At 33.5% G+C, this 18526-nt stretch overlaps 1 protein-coding gene across 1 annotated transcript in view; it reads right to left on the minus strand.

The window, feature by feature from the left end:
- The window catches only part of LOC150082305 (apoptosis-resistant E3 ubiquitin protein ligase 1), a 254272-nt gene that overhangs the window by 15247 nt on the left and 220499 nt on the right, over nucleotides 1-18526 (minus strand). The window contains exons 14-17 of the mRNA XM_090379226.1: nucleotides 14463-14572; nucleotides 10447-10626; nucleotides 5043-5162; nucleotides 1991-2179 (exon numbers count right to left, since the gene is read on the minus strand). Coding sequence (XP_090235352.1) covers nucleotides 1991-2179; nucleotides 5043-5162; nucleotides 10447-10626; nucleotides 14463-14572 — 599 coding nt within the window. The remainder of the gene's footprint in view (nucleotides 1-1990; nucleotides 2180-5042; nucleotides 5163-10446; nucleotides 10627-14462; nucleotides 14573-18526) is intronic.

Here is an 18526-nt window from a genome sequence, read left to right on the forward strand (position 1 = left end):
GATATTGATGAAGGTATATCAGGCTTAATTCCAAGTTTACAGATGATACAAAGGTTGGCAGGATTGTTAATGAAGTAATAACAGTATGCTAATGCAACAGGATCTAGAAAAGTTGGGCAGATGGGCTGAGAAGTGGCAACTGAAGTTTAACATTTACAAATGCAAAGTACTGCATATACCCATATGCAGTACTTTGCAGTAACCCTAGAGAAATGTACCAACTATGTGGCATTACACTAAGGGTAGTGGAGAATAAAAAAGACCTGGGGTAATTGTGCAGTCAGATATGAAGTTCTCTGAGTAGTGCAGACAGGCTGCCAGAGAAGCTCATGGGGTCTTGTCAATGATATACAGGAATTTTGCTAGAAGGGACAAGTAGGTGATTATCCCCTTGTATAAGGCAATGGTTAGGCCACACCTCAAGTACTGTGTACAGGTCTGGAGGCCTCATTTTAGGAAGAATGTAGAGCTGCTAGAATGAGTGCAGGGAAAAGCAATGAGATTGGTGAGGGGAACAGAGGAGTGCACTAACAAAGAAAGGCTTCAATTCTACAAATTGCAGCATTTGGAGACTAGGCACCTGGAGGTGATCTGATTGAGGTGTTTAAGGTCTTGAATGGTTTGAACAAGTTGAATGCTGATGGGATTCTTCCTCAGATTATGCACTTGAGGGAGCATAAATTCAAACTGAAGAAAGACGGTTGCAGAAAAATGTACAGAAATTTGTTTTTAACCAGCAGGTGGTTGATTGCTGGAACAAACTTCTATCTGTTGGTGTGGAAGATAATTTAAATAAATTCAAGGAAAAACTACAGGTTGTCCAAAAAAGTCTGGACCCAAAGGAATACTTTCTTTGTTCTCAAATTAAATCAAGTTCTGGTACCATTTCATCAGCTATCATTTTCAGACTTTTCAGACACCCTGTAGACAAACTTTTGGAAGGAATGGATAGGTGAATTGGGAAGTTTTTTTTTTTTTTTTTTTGATTGATGCTGTATAAGCTTGCTTTCTTCCAACATATGCCACTACTTATGCTAATACCATTGGTCCTTATTTTTTGTTGATAGATGAAGACGTCAGAAGTACCTAGAAACTGAAGATATCCAAGAATACAATGAGCAGCAGGGTCACTAGATATAAATTTAGTCAGACCTATTTGAGATATAGATTAAAATACAGATTCAAAATTAAGATACATAGATGCCACAGGGATGTAAATTTAAAGATATCAAGGAACTTCAAAGTCTTCAAGATTTAAAGTTAGCTCTCACGGAAGAATGAGATTTGTTGCTTTGCTTTTTTGTAAATAGCCTCACACTGAACACAAGATGGAAATGGGAGACCTAGTTGTGTTCAAATTTTCATATGTGCATCTCATGGTAAAAAATTTATTCTAGTTTCTGTGATTGTTACCTTAATTTTGTGCACTAGTGTAACTTAAATTAGAATTCAGTTGTTAAAGCCTTTAACATGTTCACCTCCTTTATGTGTAAAATGACACTAAGAGTGATGTGCCACAACACTTATCTGCATTCAAAATGTGCCCAAGTGCTGTACCATAACACGAGTGGTCATTTTAAGCAGACAACCAAAGAGTGCCATAAATGTAAAAGCACTTGAACTACTTAGTATTGGAAAACTGATTGAACTCTTTGTAGTAATTGCTTGGCTTTTGTTTATAGACTTAGCAAACAGTTTTATTTGTTTTTTGCTTGTGTTGCTGTTAGTATATGTACATGAATAAACTTTTCATAAAATTTTATGGTCTATTCTGATTTACAGCTCAGCACAAAAGTGTTCTAGCAATGAATTCCAAACTTTTAATTTTCAATGATTATGTATGAATTTTGGAATGCTGAGAATATCAGAATGTGATTTTTTTTTTCAACATTCCGAAAATTATAGCACATTAACCACGTTCTTTCATGTTTAGGTGGCGGCGAACATGCTAAACTGCTTTAACATGATAATATTATTAAAAACTTCTTACCTCTAGTTCATTTTCATCAAAGATGAATAACAGATTATCAGGAATGAGATCATTAAGGCCTTTTAGAAAGTGCTCTACTTCTGCTTTAATGCATTTGGCTAATCGATACTGAGCCAAAGCATCAAGGTACTGAAGTTTGTTTTGATTAGTCACTTTCAGTTGAGAACCTCCAGGTATCAGCTCCATTTCCTAATAAACAATAAAAAATAATGATAAAACAATAAAAATCAGAAATATACACACAATCAGAAATATATAGACAAAATACACATCAATTTACATATATTTATTATTATTATTAGTAGTAGTGGTGGTGGTGGTGGTACACGATGCAAGAAAGCAAAGCAAGTTTTTGGAGCGAGTGGATGGGTGAAATAAGGAGTTTTTTTTTTTTTTTTTTTTTTGGCTGATGCTATATAAGCTTGCTTTCTTGCATCATGTGCCTTTGCTAATGCATTGGCCAAAAAAAAAAAAAAAAAAAAAAAAAAAAACTCCCACATGACTCCATCCCTTCCAATAATTTGTCTAGTTCTTCCTTGAATTTATTCAAACTGCCCACTTCGACAACAACATATGGAAGTTTGTTTCAAAGATCAACCACACATTGGCTGAAGGAACCTCTGCACATCTATCTCGCAACTATCCTTCCTCAAATATTATTGACATGATATAATCATATCACAGAAAATACATGGTTACTTCATATAAAAACAATAATTATCAGGTTTAAAAGACATTGGGTGCAGTATTATACAAAAATTAATTTTATAACATTCACATTTCAAGAATTGTTATAAATTTTCACAGTAAAATGACTGGAAAGAATTAGAGATATACTGTTTATAAAGTTTCTGCAAAACTGCAGATTTAGCAAAGTGACAAAAACCTTGTAAATTTAAGATAATGATAATTTGTATCATATATTCACAATAATTGTGAAGTAAATGCTTGTATTTATACAGCTACCTAACATGACAATTAATGTTTAACATTTCAAATATCATTAAAACATAATGGTAGTTGAGGGTCTATTTCTTGTGAATTCATAATAAATTCTACTGCACATGATGATAATACAAATGAACAAGGTGGCTACTTTTGGGAGTGGGAAAGGAAAAAGTAACTCCCAATTGTTTGCTAAAATGTTTTAGTTTTGGTTAAATTGTTGAGTTAAATAATTTTGTTGCTTCCTTTGTACCCTTTCAAGTAAGTTGATATCTTTCTTGAAATGGTACTTCCAGAACTGTATACATTATGGAATCAGACCACTGATTTGTACAATAGGATAATTACCTATTTAACTCTACTGGGGGAAAAAAAAAATAAATAAATAAAATAACTGGATATCACTGATATTACCCTGTCCATTGACTTAACAGCCTTACTATGCTGCTGACAGAACCTCATATTATAACTCACAGGATATCATAATGCACAGGTCCTTTTCTGAACACTGATTCTGCTCCCCCCCATGTTAATTTAACTTGGGATTACTGTGACACAGATTTGAATATATGTACAATGTGTACAAGGAACATAAAAAAAAAGTTAATTTTTGTACAGCACAGTGCTATATCTAATCTAAGATGGCAATTATTATAAAAAAAATATATATATATATTTATTTTAGTAAAGTATAACATATCCAATATTAACAGCCTTACTATGCTGCTGACAGAACCTCATATTATAACTCACAGGATATCATAATGCACAGGTCCTTTTCTCAACATTGATTCTGCTCCCCCCCCCCCCCCCCCCGGATGTTAATTTAACTTGGGATTACTGTGACACAGATTTGAATATGATATGTACAATGTGTACAAGGAACATAAAAAAAAAGTTAATTTTTGTACAGCACAGTGCTATATCTAATCTAAGATGGCAATTATTATAAAAAAAAAAAAAAAAAATATATATATATATATATATATATATTTATTTTAGTAAAGTATAACATATCCAATGTAGAGCCCATGGCCTGCATTCCTAGGTTTACCTAGTAGATAATCCCAGCTCAACTGATGATTTTTTCTTTTATTTCGATGTAAGGAGTGTACTGATTTCAAATTAAAACTTAGTGCATTACTAGAAGAATTTGAGTAACTGAAGAAATGGGTAGATTAATTAGGGATGATTAAAACTGGAACTCATCAGGGATTCTAGTATTGAATGACCTACCAGGCGAAGCATTCTTGATTCGGCCCCAGAACAGAACAGTCATGTGCATACTGTTCCGATTCAAGAGATTTAGTTTTATTGGGAGACTTCACTGTCAGGGAAACATGCAGCAGAACAGGGCATGCCAGTTTAAGATTTTAAATTGGTTGAGTACATCGAATGCTGGCAGCATCCTTACTCTTTTGACATTCACAAAAAACAAGGGGACATAAATTTAAATTGGAAAAGGATGGTTGCAGTACAGAAGTGTATAAATTTGCTTTCAGAAAATAGACAGCTGATTGTTGGATGAAACCTCCATCTGGCGCTGTTGAAGTGGGTATGCATAAATTTAAAGTTTGGACAGATTATTAGAAGGAATGGCTAAATGAATTTTTTTTTTTTTTTTTTTAAAATTCAAAATTAAAATCAAAAGCAACACAAGGAGTCTAAGGAGTCTAATTTCCTTTTTGAAATTAGATAATTCATCTCCATGTTTATATTGTATATCATAACATAAGACTGGAAAACAAACTTTTTTCCAAAAGAAATTGTTTACCCACTTCCATAATTTTCTGCTTAAACATGCTTGTATTCACTTTTTTTTTTCAAATTATACAGAATTTTTAGCTTTTTATTGATACTATTTAAGGAAGCAAAATATCTTGTGATCATGTAATTAACTGATTAATGCTAATTAAAGTCCATAGGACAGTAATATATTCAGGTTCATAATATTCTAATTTCTTTCCAATGCACAATTAAAATAATAAAGTAATGCCAATGTGTGTATTTTAGGGTTTTAATTTGTATTAACTACATTAAAGAAGCCATTTTTTTTAAAATTAAAGTAATTATTAATTCATCAATTTGGTGAGAATTATAATTTCACCTTAATTCCTGTGTTAGCAAACTCTTCCTCCACAAAGTACAGTTCCATATCATCTACATCATTCTCTAAGATGTATTTAATTTTAGTCACAAACAAATCAGGATCATCTTGTTCAAAATGCTGAAACAAAAGATAATTAAGTAAGTATAACAAAGCATGTAAAAGTAATTCAAATAATGTTATCTGTAACTTAATTTGCTTATGTTTATTCTTATTATGAGTAGCATTAGCCATATGGTGCAAGGAAATCATAGATTTTTTTGCATTAACCAAAAAAAACTTGGCCTTTGAATCTTCCCAAGGCATCTATACCTTTCCCCCCTATAATTTGAATCTACATTCCCTAGTTCTAATATCATTTATAACCATGAAAATTCTGTCTTAGTTTGTTTTACTATCCCCAACCAAACCTATTGGTAACTCTCTAGGATGTTTCTGGATCAGATAGTGTATAATCTTGCTGCCTCTTCTCTGCAGATAGTGACTGGAGGGAGTCCAAGTAGTGTGTATGTGGGAAGCATTGTTGAGGTCACATTATGTCAAGGAGCTAGGTATATTCTTGCCATGTGTACGCCATATCCAAAAATTTCGTTACTTCATACAGCATGTCCTCTGCACCTTTTCTTATATTGAATATATAAGAAAAGAATATATATCACAAATAGTCAAACTAATAGAATAAACTTATCAACGAAAATATCTAAACCTCCCAAGCACTTCCTTGTTCATTTCACAAATATACATGGTCTCAGTTCTAATCTCAATGATGTCCACTTAGTCTGTCAAACCCCACATATTTTTTCTGACAGAATCTCAGTTATCAGTTGATTCAACCACTACTCATTTCAGTTGTCCAAATTATTTGCTCTATGATTCCTTTTGCTTCAAAGGTGGTACTTGTGCATATGTCCGTTCGGATATTCCCTGTTAGAGACTTAGAAATTTGGAATCTCCTCTTTTCAATCTTTGGCTTAAAATCTCTTTGTCACATCCTGTCGCCTCTATCATTCTCCCAACTACACTAATCACTTGGAAATCCTTGATTTCCTCTCTTTGAAACTTAATTTTCTCCAGTCCAACTTCCCTAACAGTGAGGTAATTTTCCTTGGTGATTTTAAATGTTCACAACTTCAGCTGGCTTCCATTTTCTAGTCACACCAACCCAGCTAGTCGAGATGCTGAGGCCTTTGCAATTACTAACGACCTCGCACAGTTGTTCATTCACCTACCAGCATATCGGACAACCCTAACCACACAGCAACATGTTTGATCTCTTTCTCACAAACAACCCTTCCAAGTACATGGTCGAGAGGAGTGTCCCTCTTAGGCACCGTAGATCACAAATTGGTGACAGTCTCTTCTCAAATGGAGCCTTTCTCTCATGGCCATTCTCAACCTCATGTTTGGCATTACGAGAATACAAAATGGGATGATATGTGATATTTCTTCTTTTCCTTGGTCAGATTACTGTTTCAAATCTTCTGATATCAATGTTTGCTCAGATTGTGTCAGTGAAATTATTCTTATAGGGATGGGATGAAATTCTTTATTCCACACTACCTTAAAATCTCATCCTTTATTTAAACCTTGGTTTTCCAATAAATGTGCTAAGGCTGTTCAAGATTAGAATGTTGCATATCGCAATTGGCTTGTATCCAAATTTCCAGGTTCATTTACTGCCTACACCAAAGCTTGCAACAATTGTAAAGCAGTTATTAATCAGTTCAAACTAGATTTCGAACAAGCTAAGAGTAGAAAACTTGCTTCTTGTCCAAATGGTAGTTGATAATTCCGATCTCTTGCCAAAGCTGTTGGCCTCAACTTTTGCCCATCTCTATTCCTACCTCTTTCAAAATCACTGCTTCTTCAGCCAAAGATAAAACTTATCTGTTAGCATCCTACTTTTCTTCTAACTCGTGTATTGATGATCTTGGTAAACCAAACCCTACCATTCCCAGTACACTGCATTCAATGCCTCCTGTGGTCTTCTGTGAAAAGAATGTCAGAAGGATTTTGAAGAATCTTGATGCTAAGAAAGCTCCAAGTCCTGATGATATTTCTACACTTGTCCTCAAAACCTGTACTCCTGAAATTACTCCTGTTCTGCCGTCTTTTTTACACTTTCTTATTCGAAAGGTGTTTCCTTTCTGCTTGGAAATTTGCATATATCCAACTAGTTCCTAAGGATGACAAATCCCTCCCATCCAATTATTGTCCCATTGCCCTTCTACTCTTTCTCAAGTAATGGAAAAATCAATTAACTGCCAACTCAAACTATCTAGAAACCTTCCATCTGATCAACGAATGCCAGTATGGATTCAGTCGGTGTTGATCCACTGGTGATATTCTGGCTTATGTTACCCATGTATGGACAAATTCAATGGAAAAGTTTGATGAAACTCAGGGAGTTGCTCTTGACATTTCAAAGGTTTTTGTTCGTGTTTAGCATAAATGTCTTCTACAAAAGCCTCCATCTTATGGTTTGCCAACTGTTTTTTTCTAATTGGATATCCAGTTTTTTCTCTCATTTACTGCAGATGATGGCTCTCTGTCTTCTAACTTCTCCACTAATGCTGGTGTTCCCAAAGTTTCAGTTCTATGCCCCACTCTTTTCCTCTTGTATATTAATGACTTTCCTCTATTTGACTGGAAATCCTATCCATAGTTTTACTGATGATAGCACATTGCATTCCACCTTCCAGTTAGAGAAACCTTGCCCTGCAGAAACAGCTGCAACTTCTCGAATATTCACTACCAATTCCTTAAATGCTGATTTCCAGATAATTCTTCGGTGCAGAAAAGATAAATTAGTTGATTTCAATCCTTCTAAAACTCAGTCCTGTGTTATACCTTACAAAAAGGATTCTTCTGTTCCTATGCTTATCTTCAATGACACTGATTATTTCTTTCTTTTGCTCTTGGCATTACTTTTCTTTCAAACAGCTGTTCACTCTGTACAAATTGCAAATCTGCCCTACCATAGAACACTGTACCCAACATCTGCCCCCAAAACCTCTCTCAGGCTTCTACACTCCTTTAAAAAAGAGGGTGGTTATGTTAATTAATGACTCATCTCTAACAAAGTCTCTCCACTCTCTGTATCATAGACATTCTGTTTCTGCTGCGTGCCTTTTCTATAGATACTTCTAGGGGCACTGTTCTTCTGAATTGTCTTCCATAATTCCTGCTATCTCTTCCAAACCAGTCAATATCCTTTTACTGGGAACTACCTTCCTTCATATGTATTTCCTGAATATTACAATCTACATAAATTCAAGTCTAATGTCAATAAGTATCTTCTTTCATCTTCTCAACCTTCAACCCATGCATGGTATTAAGTACTATAGGTTTAATATCTCTCGTGTTTGGGGGTTTCATAAAAAAATTTTTAAAAAATAACAACATACTCTTTTGCCAGTGTCATTTAAGAAAAATGAGAATCAAGAGTGGTCTATTCGCCCATTTTTGTGAGACCTTCTCACTTGCCCAATCAAGAGTAATCATTAATCGCAGCCCTCTGCTACCTGTCCATTCCACGATCTTGCTGTTCATACAACTTCTTTCACTCTGTCCTGCACAAGAGGTTACTCTTGTGCAGGACAGAGTGAAATGCCTTGCTGAAGTCCAGGTAAAAATTGTCAAAATTATTTTCTACATCTAATTCATAAATGACTTTCAAAATAGCAATTTAGATTAGTTAAACAATATTTTTCCTTCACAAAACTATGCTCTGTTTCCTTTTGAATACCATTTATATCTAGATTCTCTGTCCTGCATTTTTAATTAGTGCTTCCAGAATTTTCCCTACTACCAAAGTCAGACTGACTGACTGGTCTATAATATCTTATGTACCCCAAAGTACCTTATGTAAAAAGATAGCTGTCTTTACATTTCTGTAATGATACTTCTATCGATTTATGACAAGGGAAATATTTTGTTATTGTTGTTGAAGCAGCTTTTGTGTTTTATACATAACAGTGGTCACCCTCAAATAATGTTATTGTAATTATATGATATCAGTTTCAGTCCCATGGTCTTTTAGACAAGCTTTTAGTACAGTTATTTGAAATCAGGAACAAAAATGCTGCTATGTTTATTTATTTTTATTTATGAACACCCCAAACACAAACGGCATTACAACCTACAGTACTTAGTACCATGCACAAGTTGAAGACTCACAAGACAGAAGACACTTGTTGAAATTAGACTTCAATTTCCATAGATTGTAATTTCACAAATGTGTGAAGGAAGGTTGTACAGAGAACAGAAGTGGAAGGAATAAATGAAGATGAGAAAAAGATGGTTCGGTGAGTTTGGAGTTGGACACTGAACAGATGCAAACTAGTTGAGGCTCGTATTTGGACTGTTTTGAAAGACAATGATAGAACTACTAATTCAAAACAGTGCCCATGGAAGTATCTATAAAAAAGGTGTGCAGCAAAAACAATGTCTATGAGACAGTGTGGAGAGTTTTTGTAAGATATGAGTCCTTAATTAAGCTGAATGCCAGCTTTTGAATAGAATCTAGCAGCTTGAGAGCAGTTCTTGTTGGCAACGCTCCATATGTGAGATCAATATTCCATGGTAGGGAGGATTTGAGATTTGTATAGAGAGTAGTTATTTATAAGACAAGTAATGTCAAGAGTTAAAAAGAAAACCTAGTTTTTCTTATGCAGAGGAAGCAATATTTGTGATGTGTTTATACCAAATTATATGCCAATAGAGAATATAAGGGTAATCTTTAATAGAGATATGTGATCTTGTCTAGAAATCTGAATGTCATTGAAGATGAGCTCAGGAGCAGTAGATGTTTCTTTTCAAGGAATAAGACAGAACTGAGTTTTAGAACTAAAATTGAGTAATCCACCCCATTGGAGAATTACTTGGATATTCGAGAAAGTGAAATTGTGTTGGTTCCTCAAACTAGAAGGTGGATTGTCGTCTGCTATCATCTGTGTAATTTAAGGTGTTTAAGGTTTTAAAAGGGTTGGGTAAATAAAATGCTGATGACATTTTCACTTTTTCTTCAGCTAGGCAGTTGCTGATTGCTGGAATAAGCTTCCACCTGGTGTTGTAGAGGTAGAAAGAATAAATAAATTTAAAAATTGGACAAATTTTTAGAAAGGAATTGGTAAATGAAGTTTTTTTTTTTTTTTTTTTTCTTTTCTGTTTTGGATAATGCTATAAAAACTTGCTTCCTTGTATCATTTTTCCAATACCAATAAATAGCATACAGTGAAGATAGATCTTTTCATAAAAGGCATTAAATTATTATTCATTTTAAGGATACAACTTGTTATCGGAAAGATATTATACTTAAAATATATTAAGCATAGATATATGGAAAATATAGAGTTAACAAATAATTATTTATGTTATGATATATATGCTGCAGTAAATTTACTTTATAATGAACTCTAAGTCCAATGAGTTGTGCAAGAAATGAACGAGAGAATCTTGCTTTAACTAGCTGACGATAAGAGCTTCCCAATGCTGATTCATACAAACACTTTCCAACTATTCTGCCAGCAAATTCATAGTATTTTAAGCTTAGATATGATGGCCGTTTTGGATTAGGATGAACCTACAGGGGAAAAAAGTTTATACTTAGGGAAACTAAATGTAAAAAATTTGGCAAACTAACATTAAATAATTTTTTATTTTAGCTTTTTGCTGGTAAAAAAAAAATTTAGTTACACAATAATCAACACTCAAAATATATGGTAAGTGGATTTCCATGCTACAGGGAAAAAATAAATGGTATGAGAGCACATCTAAACACAAAAGAAATTAAAATTAATTCTGGTGCGTATGTTTTAACATTTTCTGGAGTACACACATTATGTGTGTGTACTCAGGAAAGGTTAAATATACAAACCAGGGTACACACTGGGAATACAACCATAGATGTGTATACTCCAGAAACATAATAAACTATGAGTACCAGAAGATTGCAAGAAATCTACTAATCCATATAAATGGATTTCTTGCAATCTTCTAGTATTCACAGTTTATTTATGAATTGTCTTGCAACCTTGATTTCATTTGCAAATTTTTACATCACTACCTGTATTCATTTGTCCAATTCCCTACAGAGAGTCTCCTTATTGCCCCTACCATTGCTGGCACAAGACAACCATTTGTTGCATGTTATTTTTGATTTTGTTTCTTCCTATTCTATTTCTGCTGGCCTAAATAAAGTGGATGCTTGTTAGTGTGAAATCCTGTGTGTATGAATTTGTGCATGAATGATCTCTTCAGAGTTGGTATTTTTGCTGACATCATTAGGTTGAGTACCTTCTTCACTCTCCCAAATGGTATAGGATATTTTTTCAATTTTTTGTTTCTTTCTGGTGCTACTAACTTGAGCTTCCAATGGTATGTAATTATGCTGGCATCCACTGGTCTTGCACTCTACTAGTGGAAGATTTTGTCACATCATTTTAATAGAGTCAAATGTTTTGTAGCAGCCCACCTCCAGGGCAGAGACAAGAGTCATGCAAGTTGTGGCCTACCTCCTTGTAGTATGGATAGGTACCGAGAAGATGTCGTGGTGATTGCTGATTCCTGGTAGCAAAATGGCCAGAAACACACACACACACACACACACAGTATTACAAAAAAAAATAAATAAGAGGTTTTTTTGTTATTTTATTATTATTATTATTATTATTTTTTTGCAATTCAATAACACTGGGCAACCAAATACAAGCAAGAGCAAATCAATATTTAAAATATTCATAAATACAAAGTTTTAATTTTTTATCAAATTTCAAAATTTCATGAGTGAATTTCTTAATGGCTGGCTCCATGTAGAAAATTCACTGTACAGGGACTAGACATGCTGAGGAAACTTACTATGGAAAAGGTTAAGGGCTAGAGAAATATTAAGATGACTCTATGATAACAAGGTTTGCTGTTTATATGCTGTAACAGTCACATAAGGGAAAAAAGAAGTTACAGTCATTGTTATGGAAGCAACACATGCTTCTTTTTGGTTTTTTTTTTTTTTTTTTTTTTTTTTTTTTTTTAGGAGCATTAGCAACTAAGGCCTTATTGCTCCGGAATATGCGGTGGTCATTCCTTGACCTTTCCGCATCCTCCATATTTGGTGGTGACGGGCTCAAACCCCGGTCTAATCAAGAAGCGTGTGGTACGCACTGCTGCTCCTTCCCACCTGGCTACGGAGGCGCCCAACACATGCTTCTTAGTTGATGACAGAATGTGTATATGTTTGTGAAGTTACACACATCCACACAAGCAATATGCAAAGCTCTACACCCAACACTTTGTTCAGGATTCTTCTCTGCTCTTTCTGGAAGAAAAGCAAAGTAGGCATTAAGTAGGATTTGTGTGATATGGTAGAAAGATGGTTAGTTAAGAATTTTAAATGCATTTTTGTTCAAAAATGCAGGTCATGTTACCTTTATAAGAAAATCATATTCACAAGAGATGAAAGGATGAAGAGACATTACAGCTATCTGGTCTCACTGCTATAAAGCATAACTGCCATTCAAACACGAGACAAGTTTTTGCTGAGGTAAATTTAATGATTCTTTGTAATTGTAATTTGTTATAGATTCATGAAACTAGCACATTTTTATTTCTTAAGTAGCCTTTATCCAAGGTTCCTCTCAGCCATTTCATTATCTTAGGACAGTAGAGCACACAACATCTATGGCTATGAGGCCTTCACCCAAAACTAAGTTAAGCCTCAGAAGAAGAGAATACAGCATTCCCAAAACATCAGGAACCCACCTCCCAAGATCTTTAGTGACATCCTCTTTTCTCCATTAAGATTGTTCTAATGAATTTCTAAGCAGTTTTTAGATACATTAGAGCATCAATTATCAGGAATAATTGATGTTAGACCTCTTCCGGATAATCGAACGTAAGGCAAGATTACATAAATTTTATCTTACCTTATGATTAATAAGATTAAAAAAAAATTATAAACCAATCTCAGAAAACAGAAACATCCATCCAGGCATTTTTATGATTTTTATACAAAACAGGAAAATTAGAAATATTTTTAAATGCTCTTGGTTTTTTCGATAACGAGCACAGACAATCTGTGCATCCCAGTAGGATTTGCACAATTAGCAATTGTAACTCATTCTTTTCTCATCTTTAAACCTGGTGCAGGCATTTCTCTTTTAGTGGCTAGGGTTTTTCTCGGTAATGCTTTCCATAATAAGCCCGTCTCATCAACATTACAAACATTTTCTTTCTCTTAATTTGCAATAACAAAGCAAACTTACTTTTAAAGGGCACTGCTGCCGATTCGTCTGCAGAAAGTTTCTCACCCTGAATATCTAGTTCATGCATAACTTGTCTCAGTTTAAAGTTTTTCAGCCAACCTGAGCTTGTCTTGAAACCTTCATTACCTCTTAATTTTCGATTAAAATTCAAAGCTTTTTCACACAAATATTGGGCCAGACACTGGTTCACCTAAACTTTGCTTCTGAAGAAACCAAAATAAAGTGCACTCTCTAAAGCAGCATTTTCAGGTTTCGGCATCATCTTTTTCCTTCTAGCATTGGAATTTTTCTTGATGTCATAAATTGTTGAAGTTCCCACATTAAACCCTTTGGAGGGATTTCCTAAAATATCACCTTTTCTAATTCTACTAATAATTTCCATTTTATGTTGCAATGTTAAAACTATGCGTTTTCTTTTCGTTCACATTTTACCCGTAAAAAGCTGAGAAAAACAAATCGCACAGTTTCGGGCTGATATTACTCTTACCAAACTTAAGAATAAAATTGGAGCTAAACTAATCTGAAATTCACTCATGGTTTCCGAGAAAACCCAGTAGTCTGTGATATTTTTCTAAAGCACATTTCCGAAGGTTACAACTATAAAACAACAAAAACAATTTGCAGTTTTTGGTTTATTGGGCTTTTTGTTTGTACAATCTGTTATAAACAGGTAGTAAACTCGATCTTTCTCTTATTAGAATCGAAAAGTCCCTGTTTATCATCTTTGAAACTATGAAAAAGCTCATTTTCTGGTGTGATCACAATTTGCAAACGTGATCACTATAACCCGCACTTACGGCACTACCATTATTAATTTAAAAAAAAAAAAAAAAAAAAAAAAGGAAAAAAGATCAGTCTTTCAAATTTATTCCGGATAATTGACTTCTGGATAACCCACATTCTACTGTATTTCTTCTCCTGGTACATATTCAATATACTTTACATATTCATACTCCTTCATACATTACATATCCAAATAATTCTCTCACATTTTTAGAAATTTTATAAAATATATAAATAACTATTAAAACATTTTCTATTCACATAAATTGTAAATTTTTGATAGAATTAATAATTAACAATTTTAAACAAATATTTTCTAGATGTAGATAAAGACATAAAACTTTAACCAATATAGAACATGAAATATCATACTTACAAGTCCCTGTTTATCATCTTTGAAACTATGAAAAAGCTCATTTTCTGGGCTAAACAATGCCGAACACACCAAAGTAAACCATTCTCTTCTTACTCCACCCCAGTCTAGTCCTTAGAAATATAGAATACAAAAACAAACATCATGATCCAAAAAAGGAAAAAAGGCAAATAATTATATCATTATGAATCACTTTTGATAAAAAATATCATGAGTATACTACTACTAATGAAAGTATCAGTTAATAAATCTGAATAAGTTTAAGTCAGTAATGAACTACTTATGACTAGTACGTTGCTGAACTATCCATGAAGCTGCTAATGACATGCAAAACAAGGTCCATAGCCTTCAGATATGATTTAGGATTGATTCTTTTTCATTTCTAGAACATCAATTAATACCGATTAATGTTGCTTATGTTTTAGCCAGCAACTTGTTGATTACTAGAACAAGTTACCTCCATGGATAGTTGAGGCCAATAGTTTGAAGAAATTGAAAGGCCAACTGAATAGTTACCTATGCGAAGAGGGAAGCACTAATTAGTCTATTTTCGTATCTACTTTTTATATATCTTCCTTTATATATTTTTATTATTTTTGAATTATTTATTATTATTATTTTATTTTTTTGTTATTATTGTTTATTATTATTCTTTTTTATTTTATTATTATTATTATTTGTTTATTTTTTAGCCAGTACAGCAAAAGCTTATGAGTTCCTTGCACTGCACGGCTAATACTAATCACATGTTCAGTGTTAATTTTAGCTTACAATTGTGACCTGGCCAGTAGGTGCTAAATAATTGAGTTACTCACTCCAACATGAATATGTACAACAGAACCTCCAAAACCCAGCAGTCTCTAGCATCAAATGTTTTCTGCTATTTTTAGGCAAATGAGTAAATCTGAAAACCACCCGAGAATCAACAAATTTAGTTCGCAATTGGCCATTCACCTGAGTATCACAGCTGATTGTGCACAATGGAAGTTTTCACTTCAAAGCCATTAAAGGTTTTACCACACTCTCTAACATTGGTAAATCTGTTAGAAGGTAATGAATGGGATTGTCAGCTGCTATTCATAAACTCAGTGATAATTAGCAACGGACATGCACAAAAAAAAAAAAAAAAAAAAAAGGCCGAAATGATACATTCACTAAACTTTTGAACAGCTCTAAATCAAAAAGTTTAGTGTTTAGTAAACAAAGGTGACAGAGCAACTTGCATTCAGTTGTATTTCAATATATACCACCTAAAAGAAAAGAAAATAGATTAGATTGGTTCAAAACTCAAATACTCAACTTTGTGAAATGATCATGTGAAACCTCTGATATTAGTTTAACTGTATATTGTGTATTTTGGAAGAAAAAAATATTTTTATTGTATTATACAATTTACTACTTTTCCAGGTAACGTAACATTACCTTGCTCTTGATTTAGGATACATCTGTATGCAGTACTATGTACAATAAATTGTAGTACGATTTTCAAACCTCAACAATCTTGCACTTTTTGAATATTTCTCAAGTATATTTATCTGTACAAGGGTAGAGGGAGGGAAATATGCTAGTCAGACTTAAAACAATAATAATAAAATAAAATCACAGGTGCAACATTTATGATTATGTTCTATTCATAATTTACATACACCAATTTCTTTGTTTTACATATTTCCTAGACTATATAAAATAATCTGTTTCACTATATAGGTTAACATTTTGGCCTTAATGCTGGTGACTTCATTCTATGGATATTATAGGGATCAGAGCAAATTTCTATTCTATTCTAAATTCTTGAGTGATAACTGAAACTACTGCTCAAGGATACAGAGCAAACTTCAGAACTACTGTATCATCAATAGCAAATTAGCCCTGAATATTTAGGCTATTTGCATTATGTACTTCCAAAAACTGGAATTTTCAAAAATATAGTATGTTGCAAGATGAAGGATTTATGAAGTTTTACTGTATAATCTGAAATCTGACAAATTTTAAGATCTGGCAAGTATCAAGTACCAAGATTTCCAAATTTCAGAAGTTCCACTGTATTATGTGCATAAAAATGTTGGTTGATACTTAGGATATTCCTTATTCTGGTGCAATCCTCTTCCACAGAGGGGTCAGTGATTATATGAAAATGTGGTTGTGACTTCCTGTTGCCTTCCATTCCTGTATTGTATATAATGTGTATTCAAATATGCAGGTTAAAAAACCCAGAATAACTTCTAGGGGGGGGGGAGACACTACTTCTTCCACCTGAGATTAACTAACTCAAGCCTAACTGAAAAGGCCTTTAGAAATTACTTCAATCTATGATAAACCTTAAACCCCAATCACTCCAAATGATTGACAAGTTGCAAACTCATTCTACCAGAAAGAACAAAAGACATCTGCATTTCTAGAAATGATGCCTCAGACTATTTACAAACCTAAAGAGATATGCTGCTATTCTTGTTTACAAAATGAAATGCATTACGCATTTTGCAAGTCAAAGCTATACAGAACAAAATTTTCTTATATTATATAGAAACACTAATTCATACAAAAAAAAAAAAAAAAGAAAGAAAGAAAAAAGCAACTTACTATTCTGTATCTCTTGAGTGATACACTACTGCTCAAGATACAGAGCAAACTTACTATCTATATATCTTAACCTTTTGTTGTTAACATGGCACCTAACAAGTGCCACTATTTTAAATTTGTTAATGAAATGAAATCCTCACATGTACCTTTGCCCACCAGTAATCTGTAACTGGTTATAGTATTTTCTGTTTTCATTTTGCTCTACTATAATTTATGAGACATTAAAAGCTTTTTTTTGGCATTTAACATCCCAGGTGAGGAAAAGTGTCCATGTTTCTGCTAGGCAACTCCAATTCCCACATGGCATCTATGAGATGCCAGCAACTCGTATCTAGCCTTGCCATAGAGCTTTGATTTCACTGGCTAAATGCAAATGGCCAAAAAAAATACAGATGTTTACTTTACTTCTGCCAGGACCAGGCAAACATTTGGGTTTCAATGTGGGGATCAGTGACCTTGAAAGTCCTGAAAAATACATTAAAAACTATTATATGAATGAGGAAGCTCTGGAGACATTCACAGAACTTGTGAATGATATTTACATGACAGGAGAGCTACCTGAAAATTATAAGAAAACAATAATGATTCCCATACCCAAGATGAATAACCTAGATTGCAGCAACTACAGAACAATAAGCATCATAACACATGCCTCTAAAATTCTATTTAGGTTATATCAAGGAGGATAAAGAAAAGAATTGAAGAATATGTAGGGGATGATCAATATGGATTCAGAGCAAATAGAGGAACAAGAGATGCAATAATGGAACTAAATACTATTGCTCAGAGGATAATAAAAGGTCATAAAACATTGTACATCAGATATGGATTTTGAAAGATCTTTTGATGGAGTCAACAATGGGAGAATGCTCAATATGCTTAGGAAGACAGGAGTTGAGGGATAGGATTTATGAATTATAAGAAACTTATACAAAGAACAAAGGTCAGCTTTCAGAATAAATAACAAAATGACAGTGGTTTGAGTTCCAATGCAGTGTATGACAAGGTTGTTTGTGGTCTTCCTCCTCTTCCTTATATAGTGAGGAATTAATTTCAGATTCTTTAAAAGACATTAAAGGTATAAGAATAAGTGGAACTAATTTTAATAGGATTAGATATGTGGTTGATACCATTATAATTACTGGAAGTAAATCAGAACTAAAGAGAGCACTTAACAAAATTCACATAATGGGAGAAGGGTATGGCATGAGATTAAATATGAGCAAAACAAAAATAATGGTATTCAATGAAAACAAAAATTCAGAATGTAAAATTAGAATATATGGAAGGTTAGTTGAATAAGCGAGAGAATTTAGATACCTTGGAAGTTTGAAAGGAGCGCCAAAGAGATTTGTTTTAAGAATTGGAATGGCAAAGGCAGCTTTATGGAAACAAAGAACTGAGAAGAAGGAATGTGAATAGGGAAATAAAATTAAAGATACTGAGATACTATGTATGGTCAGTCTTCCTATATAGCACTTGAACAG

This window comes from Mastigoproctus giganteus, chromosome 8 (assembly GCF_048544385.1).
Source record: "Mastigoproctus giganteus isolate SK-2022 chromosome 8, ASM4854438v1, whole genome shotgun sequence".
NCBI classification, from domain to species: domain Eukaryota; kingdom Metazoa; phylum Arthropoda; class Arachnida; order Uropygi; family Thelyphonidae; genus Mastigoproctus; species Mastigoproctus giganteus.